The sequence below is a fragment of the Spodoptera frugiperda genome, chromosome 18, assembly GCF_023101765.2.
Source record: "Spodoptera frugiperda isolate SF20-4 chromosome 18, AGI-APGP_CSIRO_Sfru_2.0, whole genome shotgun sequence".
Lineage (NCBI taxonomy): Eukaryota > Metazoa > Arthropoda > Insecta > Lepidoptera > Noctuidae > Spodoptera > Spodoptera frugiperda.
This window is the reverse complement of record NC_064229.1, coordinates 9,945,239-9,970,562: the sequence shown is the minus strand read 5'-3', so window position 1 is coordinate 9,970,562 and position 25,324 is coordinate 9,945,239. Positions and strand designations below refer to the sequence as shown.

Sequence of the window (25,324 nt, the reverse complement as noted above, 5' to 3'; positions counted from 1 at the left end):
ACCAATCACTATTAATGACAGTTACTAAAATTGTGAAAGAACTTACATGAGCGGTCGATGCGTACTAATAACGAAGTCAGGTTTAGAATTCTTGTAGACTAGTCTGGAAGAGGTCTGCAGCCATTGCCACTGACCATCCTTTGTTTGGAAGCGGTAAGCGATCATTCCGGAAGCACCTGTTTTTAATACTGCAACGAAAATAAAACAGTTAACTATATAAAATATAAAAATATATTACTAGCACCTGTATAATTCATATTAATATTTATTAATAAGTTAGCATGTTTAAAATGGATGGTACAGAAATAATTACGTTGATAAATATAGGTGTATTATTCATTGATAATAGTTATGCATGGTGCTACTTACATTCTTGATGTGCGCTGGCGACGTAAGCTAGATCGTCGTAGTGAACTAGATCGTAGCCTCCCATGTTGGCCAGCTCAGCATCTGTATAACCTAGCAGCATTTTACCCCTGGAACGATGGAAATAATTTTGATTAGTGTTACTAAGTCTTATGTGTAATTACGTGTGGGAGAGTCATGCTACGGCACTAATGGGCCGGCTCGACCGAAGTAATACCACGGCTTTACAGAAAACCGACGTGAAACAACGCTTTCGTTGTGTGAGTGAGGTTACCGGAGGCCCAATTCCCCCTTCCCAATCTTCCCAATCCCCGATTCCCCAACAACCCTTGAATTCCTAACCCCCAAAAGGCCGGCAACGCACTTGTAACGCCTCTGGTGTTTTGGGTGTCCATGGGTGACGCCGATTGCTTACCATCAGGTGATCCGTCTTGTCGTTGACCAGTAAATACCATAACAGAATTGAAAAAAAAATGCAAAACTACTTTGTCTTTTCAGTTAATAGAACCCTATACAGCTTTTGATATTTATGTCCATTATTTCAAGTCATATCTACACCAAACAAAATGGATACAAACTTCATAGACATGAACTAACAACACGTTTCCAGGATGGAATTCAAAGCTCACGATTTCGTTAACCTCAAGACTATGGCTATTGTCTAAAAATCACCTTTTTGTTGTAAACCTTGTGGCATTCCCATTAATTAAGCCGTCCGCTGTTCTAGTGTCAATTATCAATTTAATATGGTTTCTATACTTCTCATCAATGGTGATCTTTTATTGTTACGGTTTTTGCTAAAAGTTCTAAAAACTAGTATAGTTCATCATAATGTGTTTGCTGTCAACTTCTCAAATATTCGTTTTAAAGTGTGTATTGTTTGTCATCTTTAAGTATTTCGATATTTGCGTCAATGTGCTATAATGGCTGTTAATAGAAAATTGTATCTTAAAATGCATGTCACTTAATATTATTATGTGTAGTTTTTTTTTTGATTTCCAATCTTATTATGTTTTTACCCACGTAATTATTTGACGAGAAACTAGACTAGTTTCAAATCGAGACTGTCGCGCTGTTACGCAGGACCGCAGACGCCGCGCCATGTGTCACGGAATGCAACTCATGAATATGAGCCTCTAGCATGGCTTGAAACTTATCGAGTTCTTTGTCAAATGTTTATGTGAGTAAGCCGAAAAACGTAATAATTAATTTAGTATGTCTCACAAAAGTTGTAATATAAAGATTCGTAACCTGTTATTGTTCTGTGACTATATTTTTATTACCAATTTACATGTGTTTTTTTATCCAAGAAGCATAAAACTTAAGGGTTTGAGTTTGTTTGTTCGAGTCTTATCAGGTAGGAAATATTACAGGCTCATTCCAATTTGGTTCTCAGCACAAAGTTTGTTGAAGCAGTTTCCCTTACCGTTGATCCATAGAGACTAGAGACAGGTCCAGTTTGTGTTTGCTCTTGAACATGACTTCCTTCTGAGGGATCTCGAGGAGTGAGGGAGGTCCGAAGGGCGCACATATCGCGAACAAAGCTAAAGGAGGTTCTTCTGTTTTCTTATTCTGCCCGTGAAGCACTTTGATCCGACCTCGGATGTCAAGCCTCTGTAAATAAAAATAAAGTTTAAAGTAATTGCGCTTTGTTTTTAGACAATATACTAGATCGAAACATTAATCACTCTGTTAAACGAACACTCGTAATTAATATCTTTATTAAATTATTACGGTTGATATTTTTACAAAATACAAAATACAAGGAGTAACTGTATAGAAAACTGTATACAAAACACAAGGAGTAACTATATATATAAGTAGGTATGTGAAGAATCCTTGGTAATTCCCAAGTAAACTTCCAATGTGTTAAAAACTTTAAAGAATATGACCACAATCAGATAAGCATTTACATGTTTATTACAAATAACACAGACTTACCAAGAATCCAGAAGTATTGTCAAGCAAACATCTAAATCTGACGGTGAAGCTCCTTTCTAATAGATGTGCCCTGTCCGGCCTCAGTACGTCCTGCAGCGTGAGGTTGCTGACCTCTGGAGGGAGGAAGGAGTTCCACAAGATCTGCCGCTGCAACTCCTCCCGGTCTTCAGAGTGGACGAGCTCGTAAACTGACTGGTGGACTATGTCCGACTGGAAATTGAGAATGGAGATATTTTTCAAATTAGTAAAGCAATAAAGAAAATATAATTAATTAGGTGTTACTTTATTTAGGTGACGGACCTGACATTTTGTGCTTAGCAATCACATTTGCAATATGAGTACACAGACAAATAAAAATTTTACTTCAAAGGACAGAAGTTTAAATGACTAAACAAACTCATAATTATTCAATTCTAATGCTTCCCTAATAAGATTCAATAAACCATAAGATAACAAGATAATTAGTTAACAAACATAATCTATTCAGTAACAAAAAGAGCAAGTCACAATCAAACCGTAAATCAATAAACCACAGCAAGCGAGCCCTAGAAATCGATTCAAGGCTCAATAATTAAAGAATCATCTATAACGAAGATGGACGTGTTAATTCCGGACGTAAGACAAGCTAATGACTACCTTAACAACCTATAAATATGTTCGAATATTGTTTGAATGCTGTTCTAATTCATTTTACCACCCATCACACAACAAAAGACCGTGTAAATAGTGTAGATAATGCAACAGCATATGATGCTAGTACAAAACTAATTGATAATCAATGGGGTTACCCAAGGCACGGACCTGGGTCCCCTCTAAATATATAAATGAATTTGTAAAATATGTATAGGGCTGGTATGAGTAACAACATATTGCGTTGGCATTAAACGTCAAAAGATGATTTGTTGGGTAATTGCTTTTGTTCTCACTGGGTTGGGGGGTTGCTATGGTACGGCATCATGTTTTGTTGATACACCTTTGTTTTGGCAATTTTTCGTTGTATTTGTATTGATGGATGACATCATTTTGTATTTTAAGCTCCATTTTTTGTTGTCAAATATATTGCCCATAATTTGTCTCTATGTTTTAATGGGGTAGATAAAAGTTTTGATTAACTTTGATTTAGTTTTGGGGTAGAATTTTATCTTGATGTAGAATTTTATTGAATTATTATTTTTTATGGGAAATAAAAGTCGTAAGAATAGTAAAATTCGGTGGATTTACGAGTCGTATAAACTCTTTAAAGGTCTTTTAATAAACGACTGAAAGTAGCGATTGTATTTTTAAATGCTAAACTGTTAGTCATGTACAAAATAGTTTAAAGAAATCTACATTTAACCTTTTCTGCTAATATTGTTTTATTCTGACCTTGTTAAAAACCTAACATTAAACATACACAAAACACCTAAACTAAAACACGACTCAATCCAAGACAGCAGCAAATAAAGAAACACAAAAAACAGTAAGACTTTTTAATGGTTAGAATAAAAATGATCTTGGTGGCGGTCGGAGCCATTTACGACGAAGCGCAGCGCAGACCATTAGCGATCGATACTGCTCGGCACCCACCTGGCGCGGATTGAAGTTAATGTTGCCATTCAGGTCACCCCTCGAACGACTCAGATGCATTTGGACTTTAATGTTCAATTTCGATTGTATTTGAAAGGTGTTCTTTGAAAATGTGGATTTGGAATTGGTCTTTATTGTTTCGTTCGGGGGTTAAATTGTGTATTGAAAAATTCTTTATTATTGTCTATTTGTTGCTAGTGTATCAGTCTTGATAGTGATTTGAACATTCGTTTTATTCTAAAGACGAGATTTTAGTATGAATATCAAGTAGGTACAACACAAAAATGTTGACTATAGATGAATAAATCAACTGATTCATCACGAATGATTGATATTTATTCCAAGTCTACGTCTTATTTACTTCTCTTCGCCTAACAAAATATCACCTTACATTTAAAATCTTTATGACCACCCACAATTATACACCAATGATCGGTTTTACTGCCACCAATACATATTTACACTGGCAATCTTTACTGCGTATAATCGCCCTTATTTAAGCATGGCTTGCTCAGCCACGTGCCACGCACTATGCCCGGAAGTGGCAAGTACCCGGACCGATTTAATGATTTATAAATCGATTTGTTTTAATCGCAACCCACCCTACGCACTTTGATGGGCAAAGGTTAGGTTAGTGTAGAGTGGAAACTAGCGGGTAGGTATGAAACTTCGGAGTACCTAGCGCGTTTACCGGGGGTTCCAACTCGTAAAGTGTAGGAACGGGGTAGTTTTTAGTCAGTTAAGAGTTTGACACTCGATCTCGCGCTTGTGTCTGATTAGGGGATGGTAAATACACTTCATGGATTTAAACTATGTATTTATTTCTGGGCTTTAAATACTTTTGATGAAACAGAAGAATACAGTCATGGTGATCCTAAAGAAATATTTTCAAAATCTTAGGTGGGGCTAAGTTTAAAGATTTGAGCAAACTAGAGCCAAAGCTTATGAGAATGTCATTATAATTGCTTTCTTGAAAGTCATAAGGTTCAATTTGCAGTTCTTAAGATCCAGTAGTAAATAAACGAAAACCTTACCTACTCGTAATAAATCAATCCATTGTCATGACTATGTCAGTTCTATTTAAATAATCTTTGTCCCACAAAAGCACGTACAGGTAACCGAATTACTCGCTGGCTTTGAGCATAAACAAAACAAAGAGAGAAGGGGGGGTTGAACGTAAAATTTATACGCATACGATCACTGCCAACTGAAAGTTTTATAGCTGGGGCCGTGAGGGGTCGAAACCAGGGGGTTTTTACATTCTAATAGCAATATTTCATCGGAGACTTTATTAACTGTAATGCGGAGGGCATTTGTTAACGAGCAATTTTAATATGCGACGCGGTTTTTTTTTGTTTTTGATGATTTTTTTTCGTAGATTCCGTGGTTATGTTAATTTTTTTTGGGTCGTGTTGGTAGGATATGAAAATGATTTATTTTTTGTATTATATACTCATGTGTACTTGAGTTATTGGTTAGGAAGTTATTGTGATTATAGATTTGAACATTTCATAATTATTTCAATTGCTTTCTTTTATATTATTATCATACATCGTATATGCTACGTTTATACTGCGATGATGAATTTGCAATAAGAAAAATATTATTGCTCGAGTGCCTTGATAAGAAAAGGTAAAGAAAGATAGTGTCTTCAAAATTACGAAACGACTAGGTCCATTTAATAGCAGCCGTCATAAAAATTTTGAGCAATGTGACGTTAGCTTTTAGTAGCAACCGATAAAATATAATCAGAACCAATCTCAAGGGGCGGGGTCTTAAGTCACTTACCCCCAAAAAAGTACTTAAAACCCAAAAATATGTAAAATATCGAAGAGATTACAAAGCCATTCGTTGAAAAGTCCGATAAGGCGACCATTGATAACACTAGGGCGGTGCTAAAGGCTGTATGGTACTTATCGCGGCTTAATTAATATTTTTATTACACTTTTATTTTATGAATAATTAAATTTTGGTCCAAACCTTATCTTATACGGGCTAAGTGATTAATAAGGCTAATGCGACCTTTTCATAAGGAAAAAAATAGGGTAATTTTTATATGGAAATAATGTAATTAATTAAAGTGTATTTTGTGGGTGAAAATGTGTCGCGTATCGAGTATGGTACCTTATTTTGTTGGTAGCATTCTGTATAGTTGTGCCGCATTATTAAATTTTGTTTGTTAAATATTTTTATAGTTCTTTGTGAACAAGGCCGAGTTTTTTGGTAACTAAATTCTTTTTATGAGTGATTTTAGTATACTTGTTAGTGGTTTTAAGACCGACTGTTGTTATGTAATTTCTGAACTGATTATGCTATGTGATAAGAATAATTGTGCTTCGAAGAAAATATTTCTAGTTGAGCTTAACATGTGACATACACTATGTTTGATAGCTTCTTTATTATAACCTCATGTAACATATACTGCTGTATAAACCCAAGTGATCAAAAAAGAAATTGCTCGAACTGTAAACATGTTTACTTAGTGTTTACAAGGACACGTAGGTAATAAGTAAGTAAATAATAGTGGCACAAACCTGATGGAAGCCTAAGTAACTCTCGATGCTGTGTGTCGCGAAGAACACCTCGCCTTCACACGTTAAGATCATCAGGAAACCGTTGAGTGCCTGCAATAGAACATGATTACATTTAAATTAAATTTAAAAAAAGATACTTAATAAGTTACCTACCATATATTTCTATATACCTCACAAACATATTTCTATCGAATGCGGCGACAAAACTTAAAATTGAAATGCATTGAAAACTGTCTTTGATGGCAGAGTTTTTCAATTTTCTCTGTAAAGCTACAGTACAATTTATAGTGTTGTTTGAATCGGAGCTGCGGACTACCTAGCGGGTTACCGGGCTCCGGCTCGAAAAGCTGGAGTAGGAACTGGACGATTTTTAGTCAGTAAGAGTCTAATACTCCTAATCATTGGATGATACTTCTCCCTCAATAAAAGTGTTGTATGAAAAAAAGGAAGTTACTATCAATAATTACAATAACAAAACACAAAACCATAAACAAGAAGTAAAATAAAAACATTAATTCGTTATCAGAAAACGAACAGAGGTTTTCAAATAAAAATAGCAAGAAAAAACAAAAGTTTTCGCCAGAATTGTGGCCTGATGTGGGGACGAAATTATTCTGTCGACTACAATAAAGACTTGGCAAGTTTTTCGACAGGTTTCGTAGCTATTTCCTTGGCCAGACACACGGCTGAGTTACGAGCCAAGTTGGACGAAGAAATGTGGGGAGCGTGTTTACATTGACCATCCTTATTTATTTACATTTGCATTGAATAGATGAAAAAGTTTTCTAAGTGTAATGGAAAATATTTATTTAATTTGAATATGTTACTATATCTATGTGTATTGTTTACTTATGCAGTGGAAATCTATAATTGTTTATTTTTTATGGAATAAGTGGCAAACAAGCAGACCTCTTTTTTTTTATAATTTTACAATTGTAAAAGATTTGATATATTATGTAAATGTGTCTTTTTTTGTTAAACATGTGGGAAATGAATCTGTACGCATAATATAGTTAGGTTCAAAAATAAGGAGATATTAATTCGTGTGTTGTTTGAAAAAATACAACAGATTTGTAATCTTCTAATCAAATAGAAACATTGTGCTTCATTTCCAAGGATCAACACAAAGTACGTTATTCCATACTCTTTTTTTAGTTTCTTTTTATTTATGTCTATCTGCAAACAGTCGCCAGACTATACAATGTTGAGTTAGATTATTGCATACTTCAGTAAAAATATCGTATCGCCCAACAATGGAAACGTCCCGCTAACTAGAGGACGTAGAATAAGCACATAATACAGATTATTTATAGCATCGATACTTCCCATTGATTTATTTCGTATCTGACTAACTATTCATAATTTATTATTATGTCGTCTTTATTGGTCATAGTTGTTACTGTTTTAGCTTGTAAATGTATATTTTGTTGTGGAAATCTTGTTGACTGTATTAGTTGGGAATGAGGTTGAAATTAACGAGGTTTGTAAGACCTGTTTGAACCAAAACTTAAAATACAAGAAGAGATTAAATATGTTATGTATCTATAACTATCAGAAGACAAGTTGATTATATCTATATCTATTTGTAATTTTATAATAAATTCAAACAAAGTTTTTAATTATATAATAATTACCTATTCGAAAATCCTCATATTCAACCAACTAATACAGATATAACTCAAAAAACCTATACCTTTCTTTTAAGTGGGGAAAGTATTTCAATGACTTCTCTCCCGCCTTGGGCCAGGTGAGATTGACTATCAGACTCTTAACTAAAAACCTCCTCGTTCTTACTAATGCTTTCGAGCCGGAGCCCCGGTAACCTGCTAGGCAGTTTGCAGCTCCGGGTAAAATACCTATACCTAAGTAGCATTTCCTTTTTTTATGGAATAGAGAGCACACAGACTAATCTTCTGATGGTAAGCGATCGGATCCCACAACACCAGAGAAGCATCACAGGTGCATTGCCGGCCTTTTAAAACGGAATACACTCTTGTCTTGAAGGTTTTTCTCCAGTTATTCATAAACCTCAACGAACAAAGCCAGCAATGTTCCATAAATAACATTATACATATCTATGGTAGTACCAGCTGTACTATAAATCGAAAAAGTTAATAAAATTGATAAACTTTCGCTCGGTTGTATGTAACCTTGGCCCGAAGGCTGAAGTTAATGCTGTAACGGTATGATAATAGAAAATAGTTCGGCCTGAGTAAATATTTTGTTGTTTATCGTGGATATTATAGTGACATTTTTATATAGACTGGGTTTCAGAATGTTTTTCCTGAAGTAAACGATCTAGTAGCTATAACTTCAATGCTGCAATTTCCCTATAAGTCTCGAAAAGCTTTTTCCTACGAGTATTTTACTCAATTTTCTTAGCTATGGTAGTCACATTGCAATATGAGGTTTACTATTCTCGACTTTTAGGCACAATTTCAAAAAATTTTCATATTCGAGTAAGTTGACTTTTGAAAATTTATTCGAGAAAATCTCTACTAGTTTCAAGTCATACTGGAACTCATAATCATAATTAGCGTGCGCGATGACCCTCGTAACTAATAGTATCACTAGAATAATTCATATTTATATCGATTCATTTAGTATTTATCTCTGTTTCTGATTATATAAAAATATTATGTAAGCACGGTGGGGCTTATATTCAAGAGCAACGTGCAGGATGAGCCACGTAGCTAATTGTATTACTTAAGTCAGTCATATTATATATCAATAATGTTGTATATCGTAGAATACTTATTATACAAAACTATATAATAATACTTACCTGTAAGAACATCTCTCCGTCTGGCATGGCGTGGTCGTAGGGTGAGTGCTCTCTCCTGTGACCATGGATGTCCTCTTTTTCTTTGTGCATGACCACTGGAACAATAGAAAACATAATTAAAATTTATTCAAAGAATGTATTTTAACTACACACCTACTTATATTAATATTTTTTAAGAACTTCGAATTGAATTTGTCAGACTATCTGTGTAAATGCAGTAGCTAATTTTAAAAGATGTTTCAAAGATGACTGTTTTCTGTGATGCCTTGGCATCACTCCTGTCAAGCCGGTCCATTCGTGACGAAGCTTGGCTCTCCCACACTTGATTGAGCTGAAAAGTGATATAGGTTACATTTTCTTTGGTCAGGGTAAAGCCGTGTAGGAACCTAGTCCACATAATAATACTAAGTATAGTCTAGTACTCTAGCCAGGTTTCCTACGATTTAATTCTCGATCGTAGATGTTATCTAGTGTTTGTAACTACGCAGGTGTGAAGCTAAGTCCCAACTAATGTCTCACAACGTAATTAAAAAGATATAATTATATTTTTTTAATTACACAGCTCTGCGATGGGATGTTTGCAAAATAACAACAAGAATTCTATACCAATTAACACCTTAAAGGTGCGAGTAGAGATAACGCTTTATTTATAATTGTTTTATTGATAATTAGTTATTATTATTTTTATAATATTTATGTGAGGATAGATAAGCCATTTTTCCATGTTAAAGAATTTTCTGTATACTCTACTAAAGTGTGGTATTACGAGTATGTGTCTAACAGATAAAATTTTCTTTATACTTTGATAAAGTGTGGTATTTTTTGCCAGTGAATTTGAACATTATTTTTTAATAAGTTATGTCGCTTTTATTCCAAGCTATGTGTTTTTTTTTAATAGTATGATCTCAAGGTGTCCCTTTATTCGGAGATGACGAAGGAGCTGCCCGTACCTGTTCACCAAGTTTTCACCAGTTGAGTGAGCATATACACAATTCTAGACTTTGTGTTCCTACTGAGAAATTTTCGAAAAACCGAAAAAAGCCCAGCAATACTCTGCCCGACCTAGGGATCGAAACCGAGACCCCTTGCCTGGCAGTCGCACTTGAGACCACTCGACCAACGAGACAGTCTACATTATTATAAACAGGTCTTTATTACATAATAGTAATAATACCTACATACATACAGCCAGAGATGAGAGGGCGTGGTTTGTGTGACAAATCAGATTCATTGAGCAATAGGGATGCTGGGGTTACACTCGTAAGGGGTGTTTTATTATTGTTATGCTATGGGAAAATATGCTTTATTGTATAACCTGTAGGTATGTATTATTATGATATTGAAGAATGAAAAGCATGATTCGGTAAAAATCAGAGGTAAATGTTGTTTTATTTAATAAAAATATGAATAAAAAATTTAATGAATGCAACATAAAAAGAGAAGAATATGCTTTGTGTAGGATTTAAAAATTATTTACTGTATATTTATAATTACTATGGTGAGACATACTAAATTAACTAAAAAATCACGATTACAGTAGGATGCGCGTCGTCGCCGCGTCTGCACACGCTGCTCATGATGAAGAGTCCCTCTGTGACTCGAAACTATTAGAGCTTTTCTCCATTAATGTATGTGAGTAAACCATGATTTTTTAGTTAATTATTTAATGAATTTACTTGCGATCGACGCAACGGTCGGCTATATACTTACCAATCAAACGTCAACATAATATCAGAAACAAATGAAAATAAAAAAGTAGTTATAATCGTCTTGTTATTAGTTTCACATAATATTGTATATACAGACAGACATAAAAATATACCGTCTACATACATAATTATAAGTTCCACAGCTAATAAACACGTTACAATGACACCTGCACACGATTGTATTATTTCATCTATAACAAGAATCGATTACATTAATCGATAATCGTTGAAATGCTATAACGATTCTTAATTACAATATAGGTTATGTAGGCGAAGACGTGATCAGTTTTAAAAGAAATATTTCCCTAAGTTATTTAGTTAGGTATCGTTTAGGGATAGATATAATAGATAGCACAGTTGGCGCATTGGCTGGGCAACTGGCTGTCGTGCAACATGTCGCGGGTACCTACGATTTCCACACGGAAATCTATGTGAAATTGTATGTTTGTAAATGCACCCACGACACAGGAGAAAATCCTAGTGTAGGGCAACGTTTTTACCAAAAAGAAAAAAGCATTCCTAACCTTTGAATAAAAATTAAAAACCTCTTATTTAGAGTGAACTATCGACATTTTACTCTTACAAAGCGCATGTTATACAACTCGGGAATCGAATCCATAATTAGATGTTAGCTATTGTAATGACCAATTCACATACGTTTAAGTTAACCCTATCCTGCATACTATACCATTAACTTGGCGGTCAAATGTTAACTGTTAGACTTAACCTTTTGTATTGAACTGTTATTAGGGATATTATAAGGTACCACAGACCACCTAGTACTAAGTATTTAACAAATACTTAGATCTTATCATCAAGCATTATAAATTCACATCTTTATATTTTTGCTACGTTCATATCATCATATCATCGACTATACAGTGAGAGGGAATGTCATACTCTTACTGAATAAAAAAAATCACCCCGTTTCTACTCCTGCTTTTCGAGCCGGTCCCCGGTAACCCGGTAACGCCTTTATCCCCGAAGGGGTAGGTAGAGGTACATTACGGCATGTAACGCCGCTATAAAATGTACACCCTCTTTTCACTATTTGTGCTATAAGTTCCATGTAATAGAGGGTGAGCCTATTATCATATACTGGGCACAATTCCAGACTCCGTGCTACCAAAAAAACCAGTAATACTTTGCTCGACCTGAGAATCGAACCCCTTGTCCGTCAGTCGCACTTGCGACCACTCTACTAAAGCGGCAGTACCCTGTGGTTATACTCAAAATCATTTACCACGAACATTCTAAAACATAACTAAAAGATACCAAAACATGTTCGAGGTAAAGCCTAACATATAAAATAAATAATATTTTCCCCAACAATGGCGTTGTCACCAACAAACGGTACGGTACACTTTACGACCAGGCTGGCCAATTACTGGCGCCTGGGACACACCATATGGAAGCCAGGGATGTGATACTATCGATAGATTTATGTCGATAGATCATAGTTTATCGACGTCACTTTCAATTGGCTGGACGTTATTATGGATTGTCGTTTTGTTGGTTCTGATTTTGTTTTGGGAATTGAATTGAAGACTGAGTTTTTTTTATTGAAGTTATAGTTTTAAAGGGTTTTACATTTTATTTTCGTTTTCATGCATATTTATATACTTCTCTAAGATTTTAGTAATGATTTATTGTATTTATTGCAAAGTCCTGAACTTTTGAAAGGCAGCGTTTCAAAAGTTCAATAAGACACAATTATTGAACATTGTATAAAAAGAACATCATCATAACCAATACGAAAAGCCTCACAAAAAGTAATTAGGTAACATCAGGGCGTACAATGGAAATGAATAAACAATTGGAACAATAAAAACAAATTCAACTTTTGTAACTATGTAACTTAATTCAGTCAAAAACGTCAAGTCAAGGCTATCATTGCAATTATAATTTACAATTCTTATAACAAACTGTGGCATTATAATGTATACGAATTATACTGAAATAAACATTTCAATAGCTCGCATAATTATTTAAACAGCACTCCATTAAGCCGTGCACTATAATAAAAACAATCGCAATTATTTCACGAGCAGCCTTCATTACTTTTCTTTGCACAACATTTTAACTTTTTAATAAAAAAAAAGAAGTAAAGTTATTGTTTTGCGGCCTCACAGATCAAGATAGCGTTGGCCGGCAATCGAATGGATTTACCGATTTATCGATAATGTCCGTAGGTACGTCACTAATCGAATGCGCGGTGGTTTATCACCCTCTATAATCGTCATTACACTATCGGGGGTTCGTTTGGTATTTTTTCTTTTTTTTTTTGTTTCTGTTATAAATTGAAAACGTAAATTGATGACAGTAGCTGTTAGTGGCTGCGCGAAACTTGTTCATTTTATATTTTAGCACTTTTGTCTATACGTTCTGTAATTATAGTGGTTTGGTCAATACTATCAGTTGTGGTGTTAATAAGACATGCGGTAATTGGGATCTATTCTTTATGTGTCATATTGTCAAATTTAAAATTAGAGATGTACAGTATGTAGGATCCGTAGCAATTTGCATCTCATTGTCCTTGCCTAGCCCCGTGGGAGACAGGCGTGAGGTTAGATATGTATGTATGTAAAATAAAAGAGATTTGATGGGATTTATTTATAAATTGCAGTTTTTTAAAATAGTGTTATAATTGTTTTGTGTTCATTATGAGATACTCATAAAGCCCGATGGTGTAGAAAATCACAATAAATAACCCTTTTGTGTTATTTGTCACGATATATAAATCAATTTTTTTTTGACGCACCACGCATCTATTGTCCATTCAAATAACGAAAATAAAACAAATATTTAGCTTAACATATAAGTCAGTGTACCCGGAAAACATTCCGAGCTATCACTCCAATGCCTTATTAGTACGACTATATAAAAAACGAACAATGTTAGGAAACGCAATGGTCATCTAATTAATAAAAAATGTCGCGTGCAAACAATTTGTCTCGCGATTACATTGCCTGCATTATTTTGCATTGATTTTTATTAAAGATTTATTGCAATGAATATTTCGTGTTTTAATTTTAATAATGGCAATCGATTTTTTATTTCGTGTTTCCATTGGCTTGTTTAAAAGAAATTAGAATAATTTGGAAATATATTTCGTATATGTATTGTTTTTTAATGAATATGATTCATGTAATTTCGTTGTTAAATTGTAGATTTTGATATTTATTGCGCTGTAAAAAAGTATTAAATATTGGCTTTATTGTCACGTATTTGGTAAGATTCGATATTGAATTAATAGTTTCTTAATTTCAAATTTTTATTTAGTTTTTCAGTTTACCGCTCGTTTTGATGTGAATTTTAAAAAAAAATAACATAATTTAATTTTTGATTCTAAAGTTTAATAGATTAAAGAAAAGGTTGTTCGTTTGTGTTGTTGTCTTCAGTAAGAAGGGGTGAGCCTATTGTCATACACCAAATAACAAAATTAAATACTGTGACGAAATCAAAACCATAATTCCTGGAGAAGGAAGGAGCTATTCTAGAAGAACTCCGTCTTCAAGAAGCAGCCTCAAAAGCAACAACAAGTGGACGTAATGAAGCCCAAACATGAGAAATGAGATACACTTCATTATAGTGGACAAAAGACGAATATTTAGAACTGTCTCCAACTTTTACGAGACACTCTTAAACATCAAACACAAATTCGAGCGTGTCCGTCTTATGTAGTCTACGTTCAGACCGAACTTGCTCCAAACCGAAGTCCGGAGCGACTTATTTTTCTGATCAACCCATCAATCGAATCCTGTACTAGACACTAGATCAACAAGTTTTTAAATACACCAAGTAAATATGCAATATAATTAAGTAAAAAGTATAACAAACAATTATTTAACTTCTTAATTAAAGATACGAGTGAATAAGTGTGTCCAAGTATTTTTAACATAAAGTATGAATATTCATACAGACGGAAAGGTGCAATGTAAATGTTCAGCTGATTACCATACGGGAGATAGCGTTATGTTATTATTGAGCGACAGTTAAACCAGTTTAAGATGACCTCTCTTGACAGGTATTTTTGAAATGTTTTGAGGTCTTATTTTGTGGGTGTCTTTATGTAGTTGTGCATTTTTGTTATTGCTATTTTAGGCATATGTATTTACTTGTTGAATTATTAAGGATCGTAGGAAGGTAGTTGCTATGGACTAGAGTGTCAATGGGATGTTGCTAAGTGTCCTTCGGAGGCTAGTCAATGGTTTATGAGTTACCCAGCTCAGCTCGAAAGGACTCAGACTTATAACCATTTGTGTTATAAGTCCCATGTAATAGGAGATGAGTATTGCCATATACTGTTCACAATTCCAGACTCTGTGAAAAACTTCGAAAACCCGAAAAAGCTCAGTACTACTTTGACCGATACGAGAATTGAACCCGATGCCTCTTGCGACCACTCGACCAACAAAACAGTCTATTTGTATACAATGTATGATATCAACAATAAACGCCTTGATATGTTTTTACTATTGGTATCAGAAGCTCAAAAGCTATAGCTATAAGCTATCAAGAATGTCAAAGCACATACCTACAATTGACAGACAGGATATTTCACATACTTACATATTTATGTAAAATTTTAAAACATTTTCCGGTTTTAAAATGGTCAGTAACTAGCAATAAAGATTATGGGATTGTACCAGGTGTTTGGGTAATAGAGCGGTCCCCTTTTTATAACAATGGATGTAATTAACATAACTGGCGAAATTGGTATCGCTGGTAATGTAGACCTCAACTTACCCGTCTGTGTAATGACAGGTTGTAAAAAACCCTTTTAAATATCTTTTTTCGGAAAAGAGTTAAATCTATATTATCTATACAAAGCTGAAGAGTTTGTTGATTTGAACGCGCTGATCTAAAGAAGTACTAGTCTGATTTGAATAATTATGAATGTGTTGGATAACACATTTATCAAGGGAGACTATAGAAAATGACTAAACGGAGCCGAGCACTAGGTGTAAAGCAATCACGTCTCTATCTAACAGCCCAAAATAGGACCAAATGGAAAGAATTGAAGGAGGCCTACACCAAATTGGTTAAAAAGGTTTGTGATGATAATGATAAGCTAAAGCACGACTGTCTAAAAAGAGATGACGAGAAATTTGCCCTTTTATGATCTTGTGCAGCAACACCAAAGGAGTTACAAGTACTCTTGACTGCTGAAAAATGAATGTAACATTTTTATAGGTGCACCTCTGTCTAATCCTTTGACTTTATTCTATGTAAAACAGTTCAATAACCTAACAAGTCTTGTTTAAAAAATATTCCCTCTCAAAAATTTTCTCTTCAGTATTTAACCGCGAATAATTTTGTCAAAGTAAAGTTTATGTTAATTTTGAACTAACAATGGTTGGGTTACAGTGACCATAACAAGTCTTTCGTGATAAAACCACATAAAGTTAACCGGATCAAGAGCGGTTAACGTTACATAATACCCTTGTACACGGTTACAAATAGAGCTATACAAAACCAGTTTACCATGGTCTCGCTTTGTATGATCTTTCTTTACATTCGACGGTCAGTTTATACTGGTTTGTGTAGGTTCATGTGTAATGAGTACGTGATTTTAGAATTTTGGTTTAACTTTATTTTGTGTGGTTAACGTTCAGTTTTAAATGTGCTGCTAAAATATTTTTTGAGGTTTTAATAGAAGGCTGTGATTAATGTTTGATTTTTGTGTAAGAAAATGGGTTTTAGACTTTAAAGAAAATAATTTTGGAATATTTTTCTTGTATTTTTATGCTACTAAAGACAAATCATTTTAAAACCTTGGTCCTGCTTAGAAATTGGCTCTTTATGCTGATTCCACGGTTGGCCCGGTGTGTGACCTACAAATTGTTGTTTCGGGTTTCGATGTCATGGTGTATTTGAACTTGTATATTTGTAAACGCATCCACGATACAGAACAAAATCTAAATGAAGGGCAACGATTCTTAAAGGAAAAAATACTTTAAGCTTACTATCATTGTAAATAATACAATAAACAAAATACTTCTTCTCCCAAACCTCTTAAAATACCTTAACACACTACCACCAAGACGCTACCAAACACCCACCAAAAGGACCAAAAAACTAAAACAACAATACATCATAATTCACAGAAAACAATTAAAAACGTATAATTTAGTCAGCACATCTGTTGCAGTAACCGTTTCACAATATGGCACGTGGTCGAACCCCACACGGGGGGTAGTGCACCGTGACCTCTTAATGACTGGACATGTGGGGTACAATATGGGTGAGATAGTTTTGAGGTAAAAAATAATGGACATCACCTTTGTGTTGTGTTGTTTAGTTATTTTTGTCGGTTTTTGAAGAAAAACGTTCGTGGTCCTTTGGTACGGATTAAGGACCAAAATATTATTGGTAACTTTAGATAGGTAAACTTGTTACTGTGTAACGTTTAAAGTTATATTTGATTATACCATATAACTAGGATAAATATTATTTATCAATTTAACTAACTTTGTACAAATATAGATCATATTTTGAACATAATGGCTAAAACCAAATGTAATGCCTTCAGTCAATAGCTTATACAATCTTTAGAAGTAGCTAAATAATGTGATAGAAAGATTTATTTAAAGATAATTATACGAAGAAGAATTCGACTACTGGGCCTCTCGTCTTTTTTTAAGAGGAAAACCATCCAATGGCTTCTCTTACCTAGGGCAAGACAAGAGGGAGTACCAGACTCTTACTGACTAAGAGCTACCCCGTTTCTACTCATGCCCTTCGAGCTGGAGTTCCGGTAATCCGCTGAGCAGTCCTCAGCTCCGGGATTCTATTTTCACCTTAAAATAAGTATGATATTACCAAAAACTGCTATACAAAACTTCTAACACTTTCGTAATCTTACATACGTCTAGACGAGTCCAGACATCAAAGTAAACAAATCAGAACGTTGAGAAATGCAAGTAAACAGCAAATCGTTTAGAAATCTTAACACTTCAACCGCCGTGTCACGCCGGGTCGCGTGCCCTGTGTCACGCTAAATTTAAAGGATTACCGTAGTCGTGTGAATTTGTATATTATTGAGTTTAGGGTTATATTAACTGTATTTTAGGACGTTTTAGTGTTTATTATTGGTTAATAGGATGTCCTAGGTATGGATAAAGACTTTGTTATCGGGAATTTTAAATAATAGCAGAACTTTTGGCTCTTGTATCGACAATAATATCTTAAAAATAGTCGATATTGCAATAAACTTATACCTATATTAATTGATTATTTAAAATAAAAAAATGTAACCCAATAAAACTTCCTGTACAGCAAGATAACAGCTGCTCTATATCAATAAAACAACGACAAAACCATTAAATCAACATTAAACATTCAAAGAACAAGCCGGCTTTTAAACAACATGATTACAATTACAAATACAATAGAAAGTAGTCGAAAAAAGCTTTTAAACCTATAAACATAAAGTGTGATACCAATACCGAATTAACATATTAACATAAATCGCCAAACGCGATGTAGTTACCTCTAATTCTTAAAGTAAACATATTGATAAAATTTCTTCCCGACTACCAATAAATCACGAGAAACCGAGATGTCTCAATATACCACGAAGTAATTTCAATGCTAGAGCAAAAGAGACAACGATACAAACCCCACTAAAATCAATACGAAAGAACGAGACAACAAACAATACCACATTTCGTATTAATTAAGGAGCAAAACGGTTTTAAATCATTTGCCGTCGACGCTCCCTGTGGGAATCCAGAAGAGTTATAAGACCCTTTATTCTAAATTTAAAATTACAATTTTGTAAATGTTTCGAATATTTTAAATCTTGTGTACTCGTTATTGGTCTCTCGGGTGGAGGAGAAAAAAAATACTGGCCTAAATATCGATACTTTATGGTGAAAGGTTAATATAGTCTGTGGCGGAGAAAAGGACCCATGGGAATTTGTTGACAGCGAGTATTTAGCACACAAAGATAAATAATTATATTGTCATCTATTTGAACTAACTTAATGGAGCTGTGGACTTGATACATTTTTATTTGAACGTGCTTTATTGCCTAGTCTCTAGAAGTACGCAGTAAAGTAGTGCAATTATGAACTGTTCTAGTAACTTATTGCCAAATACACAAATGTCACTCAATTTTAAGACACTCCCAAAAATTGTTCTGTCACCACAAATTCTTTGTAAATGACAGAGTTTTTTTCCAGTATTAGGGCGTTTCTTTTATATTTTTCATCATTCAATTAATTTCGCACATTGCTTATAACCAACATCAATAACCAACGCACTGAATAAAAGATGTCTACTAAAATAATTCACATTAAAATCGAAGATAAATGGCGATGCTTAAAAAATACATTATAAACACTTAAACTATCAATTACAATATTATAATACTGGCAATAAAATCGTGATAATCATTTATTAACGCGAAATCAATATTCATAAGTACAAACACCAATTAAAACCGTTATACTATCTACACGGCCAACTGGCGGGACAGTTGCGTGAAACGAAACGTCACGGGGACGGTAATCGCGAGATTGGCTCATTTGATATGTGAATGTCACGCTGGCTAGACGTGTGGCGTTGAGTGGGTTAATGTTAGGGGTAGAATGATATTCAAATTGGTAGGATTTTTTTGTGATATTATTGGGTTGTTTACGTGTTTAAGGTTGGGTTTGGTTTGTAGTTTTTGTTATGAATTTTGTTGTTTTTTTTTTTGTAGAAGAATTATTGTAGTAAGATAAATTCATTCATTCATTAAAACTTGGGTCATTTGCTGATATAAATTAGACTATCTGCTTTTTTCAGAAGTCTGTTACTACACTACCTCTAGAAGTAGATTTCATTTCGATTCTAACAAACTATTCCCTTATCATTTATCATAACAAATTCTTGTTATAATTAAGGGATTATCATATCTAATTAAAACTTTTATATCGCCAACCTGCATTAAGTAAGTGTGGGGATTAATACTTAAACCTACTCCATGCGATAACAGGCTTTGGCCAGCATTGGCCATTACTAGGTTCTTGATGTGAGTACGTGGTTAATAAATAAACTATTTGCAACCTATTATTTCTTTATAAATAACAGTAGGTATTACTGTGGAACATCTCTTTTAAAAGTGGGGTTAGTTAACAAACTGACCCCATTATTACAATTAAAAGGGAGTTTTTCCACCAGAGAGTTAATTTTTGGTGCAAAAGCACCTTAGATTTATTATTCATTCTGACCGTTACACGGATAACAAAACATATTTCTACTCAGCCAACAAACACGGTACACACCAATGAATCTCCTGACATATTAAATAGTAAACAAGAACCAAAAATCCTACACCTGTGCTGTTCCTTTCATTGATCACAAGCCAATTAATTACCAGCCCGTTACGGGACCGATGTGGACCAATTTCGCTGCTTTTAAATTTAAAAGTGCTGCGATTTCCTTCGCTCTTTTAATTGATACTGCAGACGAAGGAATCCGGGTCCGTTCGGTCGTTACCTTATCAATAAACTGATTTCACACTCGAGTGTAGTTGGCATACAGGGTGGTTTTATTTGTTTTGACACTTTTTTTTTGGTTTTGTGAATAAATTGTTGGGAATATTGTTGATGAAATGGTGAGGTAGTGTTTTGTTGGTGTTGGGGTGTTGTAATGAAATTATTTGTTGGTAGTGGATTCAAAAAATATGGTTTAAAGAGTTTACTATACAAGAGCCATTTTGTGTAAATATTGGTGTAAATCTATCACTGTAAACAGAATTTTTGCCAAACTGCAACATTTGTCTAAATTGCATAACATAATTTATGATTGATTAATTTGTAAGGCTTTATGCAAATATGTAAGTGAGTGTATTATTAACTAACGATTAACTTTCGATTGCAATGTTAAACTAATAAGAAAAGTACAATAACCAAAATTCCTCTTGACCCAAGCAACCCCAATTTAATTGCTATTAATAAACAATAAAACATAAATGAGTATCGGTACAATCGCGGGCATGTGATCCGGTCGCGCGGTGCCTACTGGTCACGAACGACAGTACAAACAAATAAAAAAAAAAATATTGTAGTATCACATCTCACCGTGTCCACTGTTTTCTGTGTCCACATTTATAAAATGTGTTCGTATTATTGCTTCTTTAATATGCTTTTGATTCGATTTAATGTGGGATTACTGTGTTTATTGGGTAAGGGTAGACTGAATGTTTTGTAATGATTTTTAGTGGTTGTGTGGAAAATAGCCGTTTTGACTGATTTAGAGGACGTTATAAAGATTTTTTTATGAAAAGTGTGTGTTGTAAGAAAATTGTAATCATGTAATATAAGTATGTAAGGAGAGAAGGATGAATGAAGGATGAAATGAAGTATTAATCATCTAAAATGTTAATAGACATTTTGTATAAAAGATTACCTAAGGGGATGATAACATGAGATCTTTAATTTACTGTCTTACTCTTTTGGCTTCCCATATTTTACGATACGTAGGGTCCCAGTGTTACTAAAATATTACCTTGCATAGGTATATAATATTCAAAACACACTTATGTTGTCTATAGCCATACTCTATGGTCTATGGCATAACACTATAGTTTGATTTTTTGGCGATTAAAACCCAACGGCAAGACATTATAAGCTTTATCCACCATATCAACACGAGATTCATTTGAAAGTTTCGCCACAAAATTTACTTTGCATTACGCGCAAATCTCAACTCTATCTTAAGACACTTAGGACTTATTTATTTATTTATCTCTAACACAGGTAGTCAGCAGGAGTCTGTGTGAATAGTACCGACTTCATCAAAATAGTATACCTTTTAATGAAATGGACATACATGCATAAATCATCGGCGTTTGCCATTCAACATGTAGAGGCGAGTTAAGAATGATATATACGTCTTAAAGGTTACATTAACGCATTTAAATTGTACATAAATTATTTATTTTTGCATAACGATGATGTACAACAAAAATAGTACAATGTATCATGCTTTGTGTAATGTGTATTAATTTATTGCGTGTTTAAAATAATGTGGTCCTTTGGTCCAGCAAAGTAAGTGATATTGGTCAAACGCTCTACTTGGTCCTTCTGTGATCGTATTTTTTGACATTGCATAATATTTTATAAATAAAATCTGTTACAGCTGAAGAGATGTTCTAGAGGTAGCTTTGAGCGAGTTGGTTGTTTGCCAGAGGTGCCTAAAGAACAATCAAAGTGATGTATAGTAATATCATACTGAGATGTAATTTTGGATTTATATTAAGAAATACAAGGTTGTTTGTGCATTGGTAGATTAGAATGTGTGGTAGATTTTGACTATTTTCGACTCTTATATTATATTGTCTTCAGTACAATTCATAACAATAACAAAGCACGCAACTGTCTTCAACGCTAATAGACGCAATAAATAACGAACTGTCAATGTTACTTATAATTCATGTTTATCAATTAGCTACTGCATAAGCATTTTTCTATCTCATTCTATTGTTTGCAAAAAGATAAGGAAGGATGGATATTACCCATCGGGTAATAGTCCATCTATGGGTGCCAGGTTTCTTTAAAAAAAGTGGGTCTAAATAGGTATGAGCAGACTTACTGTTCCATAATCGAATGCGAATATTAATAAGTACAAATGGTATTAATTTACCATGTATTTTATGCTCATCATCAACAGTCCGTGACGGTCCACTGATGGACTAAAGGGCTCTTCTACATAAGAGAAAATAACAGAGGCGTTACAAGTGCGTTTACGATCTTTTGGGGGTTAGGAATTTAAAGGATGTTGGGGAATCGGGGATTGGAAAGATTGGGAAGGGGGTAATTGGGCCTCCGGTAACCGCACTCACCGCAAGCGTTGTTCCACGTCGGTTTTCTGTTAGGCCGTGGTATCACTCCAGCTGAGCTGGCCCATTCGTGCCGATGCATGGCTCTCCCATATTTAAAAATCGTGGAAACCTATTCGTTAGGAAGTTGCTTGATAAAAACATCTTTCGGAATTTAAAAATATCCACCATTTTGTAAGAAAGAAAAGACATTGGAACTTCGTATCCTACTCGTGTCGCTTGGAACAAGAAGTCAATATTCAATCAAGATGGAAATAATGTTTTATTTGATGTTGAAATGGACGCTGCAGATGACGGTAAGGGGTGGCACAGGGTATCGAAGTGAAGATCTTACGCTGGACATACGGACAAAGAAGTCGACAAGCCAAGGAATATAATGACTGTATTATTTTATTTTAAAATTTGAAAAATAGGGAAGAAATCAAATAAAATATGTTTGATTAAATGATCCTTATTGCAACGCCGAACAAAAAAATAGATAAAGTAGTTTAGATTATTCGATTTTTAGAAATACATATTATGTCCAATAGGCACGGAGCACAGAGTCTGAAATCATGCTTAATGTGTAAAACAGGCTTAACCTACTCATTACATGGGACTCTTGATAAATGGGTACCATATTGAAAATATGCACCATCAGCTTTTTAAACAGTAAAAGGCATGACCTTCAAGTAAAAATATCTAGCCATTCTTCCCACCAGTATACCCGAGACCAAGCAAAATGGGAATAAGTTTGGCGTGGTCCTCCCATAAATCAGAAAGACCAGTGTAGCTCAATTAAAAGCTGACTATCTGATGTAGGCAGTACTCCGTGTCATTTATTTCGCTATAGATATGTTTTATACAGGGTGCAGACGGCGTTTTTCGAGACTTAAGAACTGATTGTGATTACTTCTGAATAGACATATTTGGTAAAATATGGTAGTGTTTAATGCTTAGTGTAGTATTAGGTGAGATTTTGTTTCATGGAATAGGAAGCTACTGAGTTGATGGATCACCTGATGGTAAACGATCAGCGTCACCCATGGACACCCATGGCACCAGAGAAGTCACAGATGCGTTGATTTTTATAAAGGTATACGCTCTTGTATTACAGGTTTGAAGGTCGTAGGTATTGGATCGGAAATACCGCCGATGACAGTTTATTCCCCAAATACAGGGTGTAACAAAATACCCATATACATCAAGAAGCACTGAAGAATACAGGTTTAATAGAATCTCTACACAAAGTTTCAGCCTAAAATTCGTTTAAAAAAAAATTGGTACCAAATTCTTGATGTCGTATGATTCTTGATTTTAAATCATACAAACGTGTCACAACACTACAGGGGTCGAGACATTTCTTCTGTAAATCTGATCGCCTAGTACCTATCTACCTAATTTTGATTAATTATTTAGTTTTCATTCGCGCGGCGACGACGATGCGTACGTAGGTACATTAGACGCTTTGTTTGCCTAGTACCTGTGTGTTAAAATTTGCCTAAATATTAAAATGAAAAATTTATTTAACTTACATTTTTAAAGATATGGTTCGATGTGACTACCGTGATAGTGAATACACAACACACTTTTGCTAGCTTGTAAAACAAATCTCAATCACAATCACAACAATATCAAACACCTTCTGAATGCTACGTTAAATCTTCTCTCTTACAAACACTGTTACAATACCAACGAAAGTTAATTCAACTCCACATTAAAGAAATTGATAATATTTTTTCGTAAAACTAAAATTCTAATATTTTTCCGAAATACGGTACTGAGATGACTGAAACGTTCATGATGACAATATTATGTCAACCCTGTCAACTAGGGCCGGCGATCTGAGATCTTCTTCCCGCGAACCAAAAAGGTTGATACCTATTTTAAATCGGTTCACATTATTATTGAATCGGTAATGTAAATTAGATTAGGAATGATATTTCTATGTATTCCACTGTAAAGAAATGCATTGAATAGTAGCCAATTAAAATACAACATGTGTGATTATCTATTAATTTAATCAAATACGTATTTTAGAAATAAACGTCGAATTTGACTACAGGCTCTTATTAGCCCTGAAAAAGTTAACAACTTAGCCTTAGTTTACAAGTAACTAATGTAGTTACAAATAATATTAGATTTTTACAGTGTCCTTTTAACTATTATGAAATACATCGAACCAAGAACGATAAATCGTATTTTCTTTAAATCGGTTTCTTTCGGAGCGAGTCCCCCATCATCAATGACAATTCCTATGTACAGAGAGAGGGAGACATCCAAAGAGAGTAGCCAACAGACGATGACAACATTTCCATCTCTCTCACATAATACACTCAAGCAACGCGTGCGACTGGGAAACAAGATTTTATCGTATTTAATATGAAATTAGGGATCTGTGAGTGCGCAACCGTTTTCCAATTTATGTAATGACAATTCTCGTTTCTTATGGATTCCTAGTACTTTTGCATGTTAACTAAACTAAGCTGCTGAGTTTTTCGTAAAATTTTGTCTATCTTATCTGTAAATTCTGTCGATAATTTAATTAAAATGAAGAACGGAACCCCCAGTGAGTTTATTTGTACTAGGAGACACATAATTTGCTTAGAAT

General features: G+C 34.3%; 1 protein-coding gene across 3 annotated transcripts in view; it reads right to left on the bottom strand.

Annotated features, from left to right (window-relative positions):
* Positions 1 to 25,324, bottom strand: part of LOC118277929 (aryl hydrocarbon receptor) — a 130,479-nt gene that overhangs the window by 2,938 nt on the left and 102,217 nt on the right. For all 3 annotated transcript variants that reach the window (XR_004783813.2, XM_035596950.2, XM_035596951.2), the window contains 6 exons: positions 9,193 to 9,287; positions 6,408 to 6,497; positions 2,308 to 2,517; positions 1,793 to 1,980; positions 370 to 476; positions 47 to 188 (listed from right to left, as the gene is read on the bottom strand). Coding sequence is in view for 2 of the 3 variants with exons in the window: in XM_035596950.2 (XP_035452843.1) it covers positions 47 to 188; positions 370 to 476; positions 1,793 to 1,980; positions 2,308 to 2,517; positions 6,408 to 6,497; positions 9,193 to 9,282 (827 nt within the window). In the remaining variant the exon portion in view is untranslated. The remainder of the gene's footprint in view (positions 1 to 46; positions 189 to 369; positions 477 to 1,792; positions 1,981 to 2,307; positions 2,518 to 6,407; positions 6,498 to 9,192; positions 9,288 to 25,324) is intronic.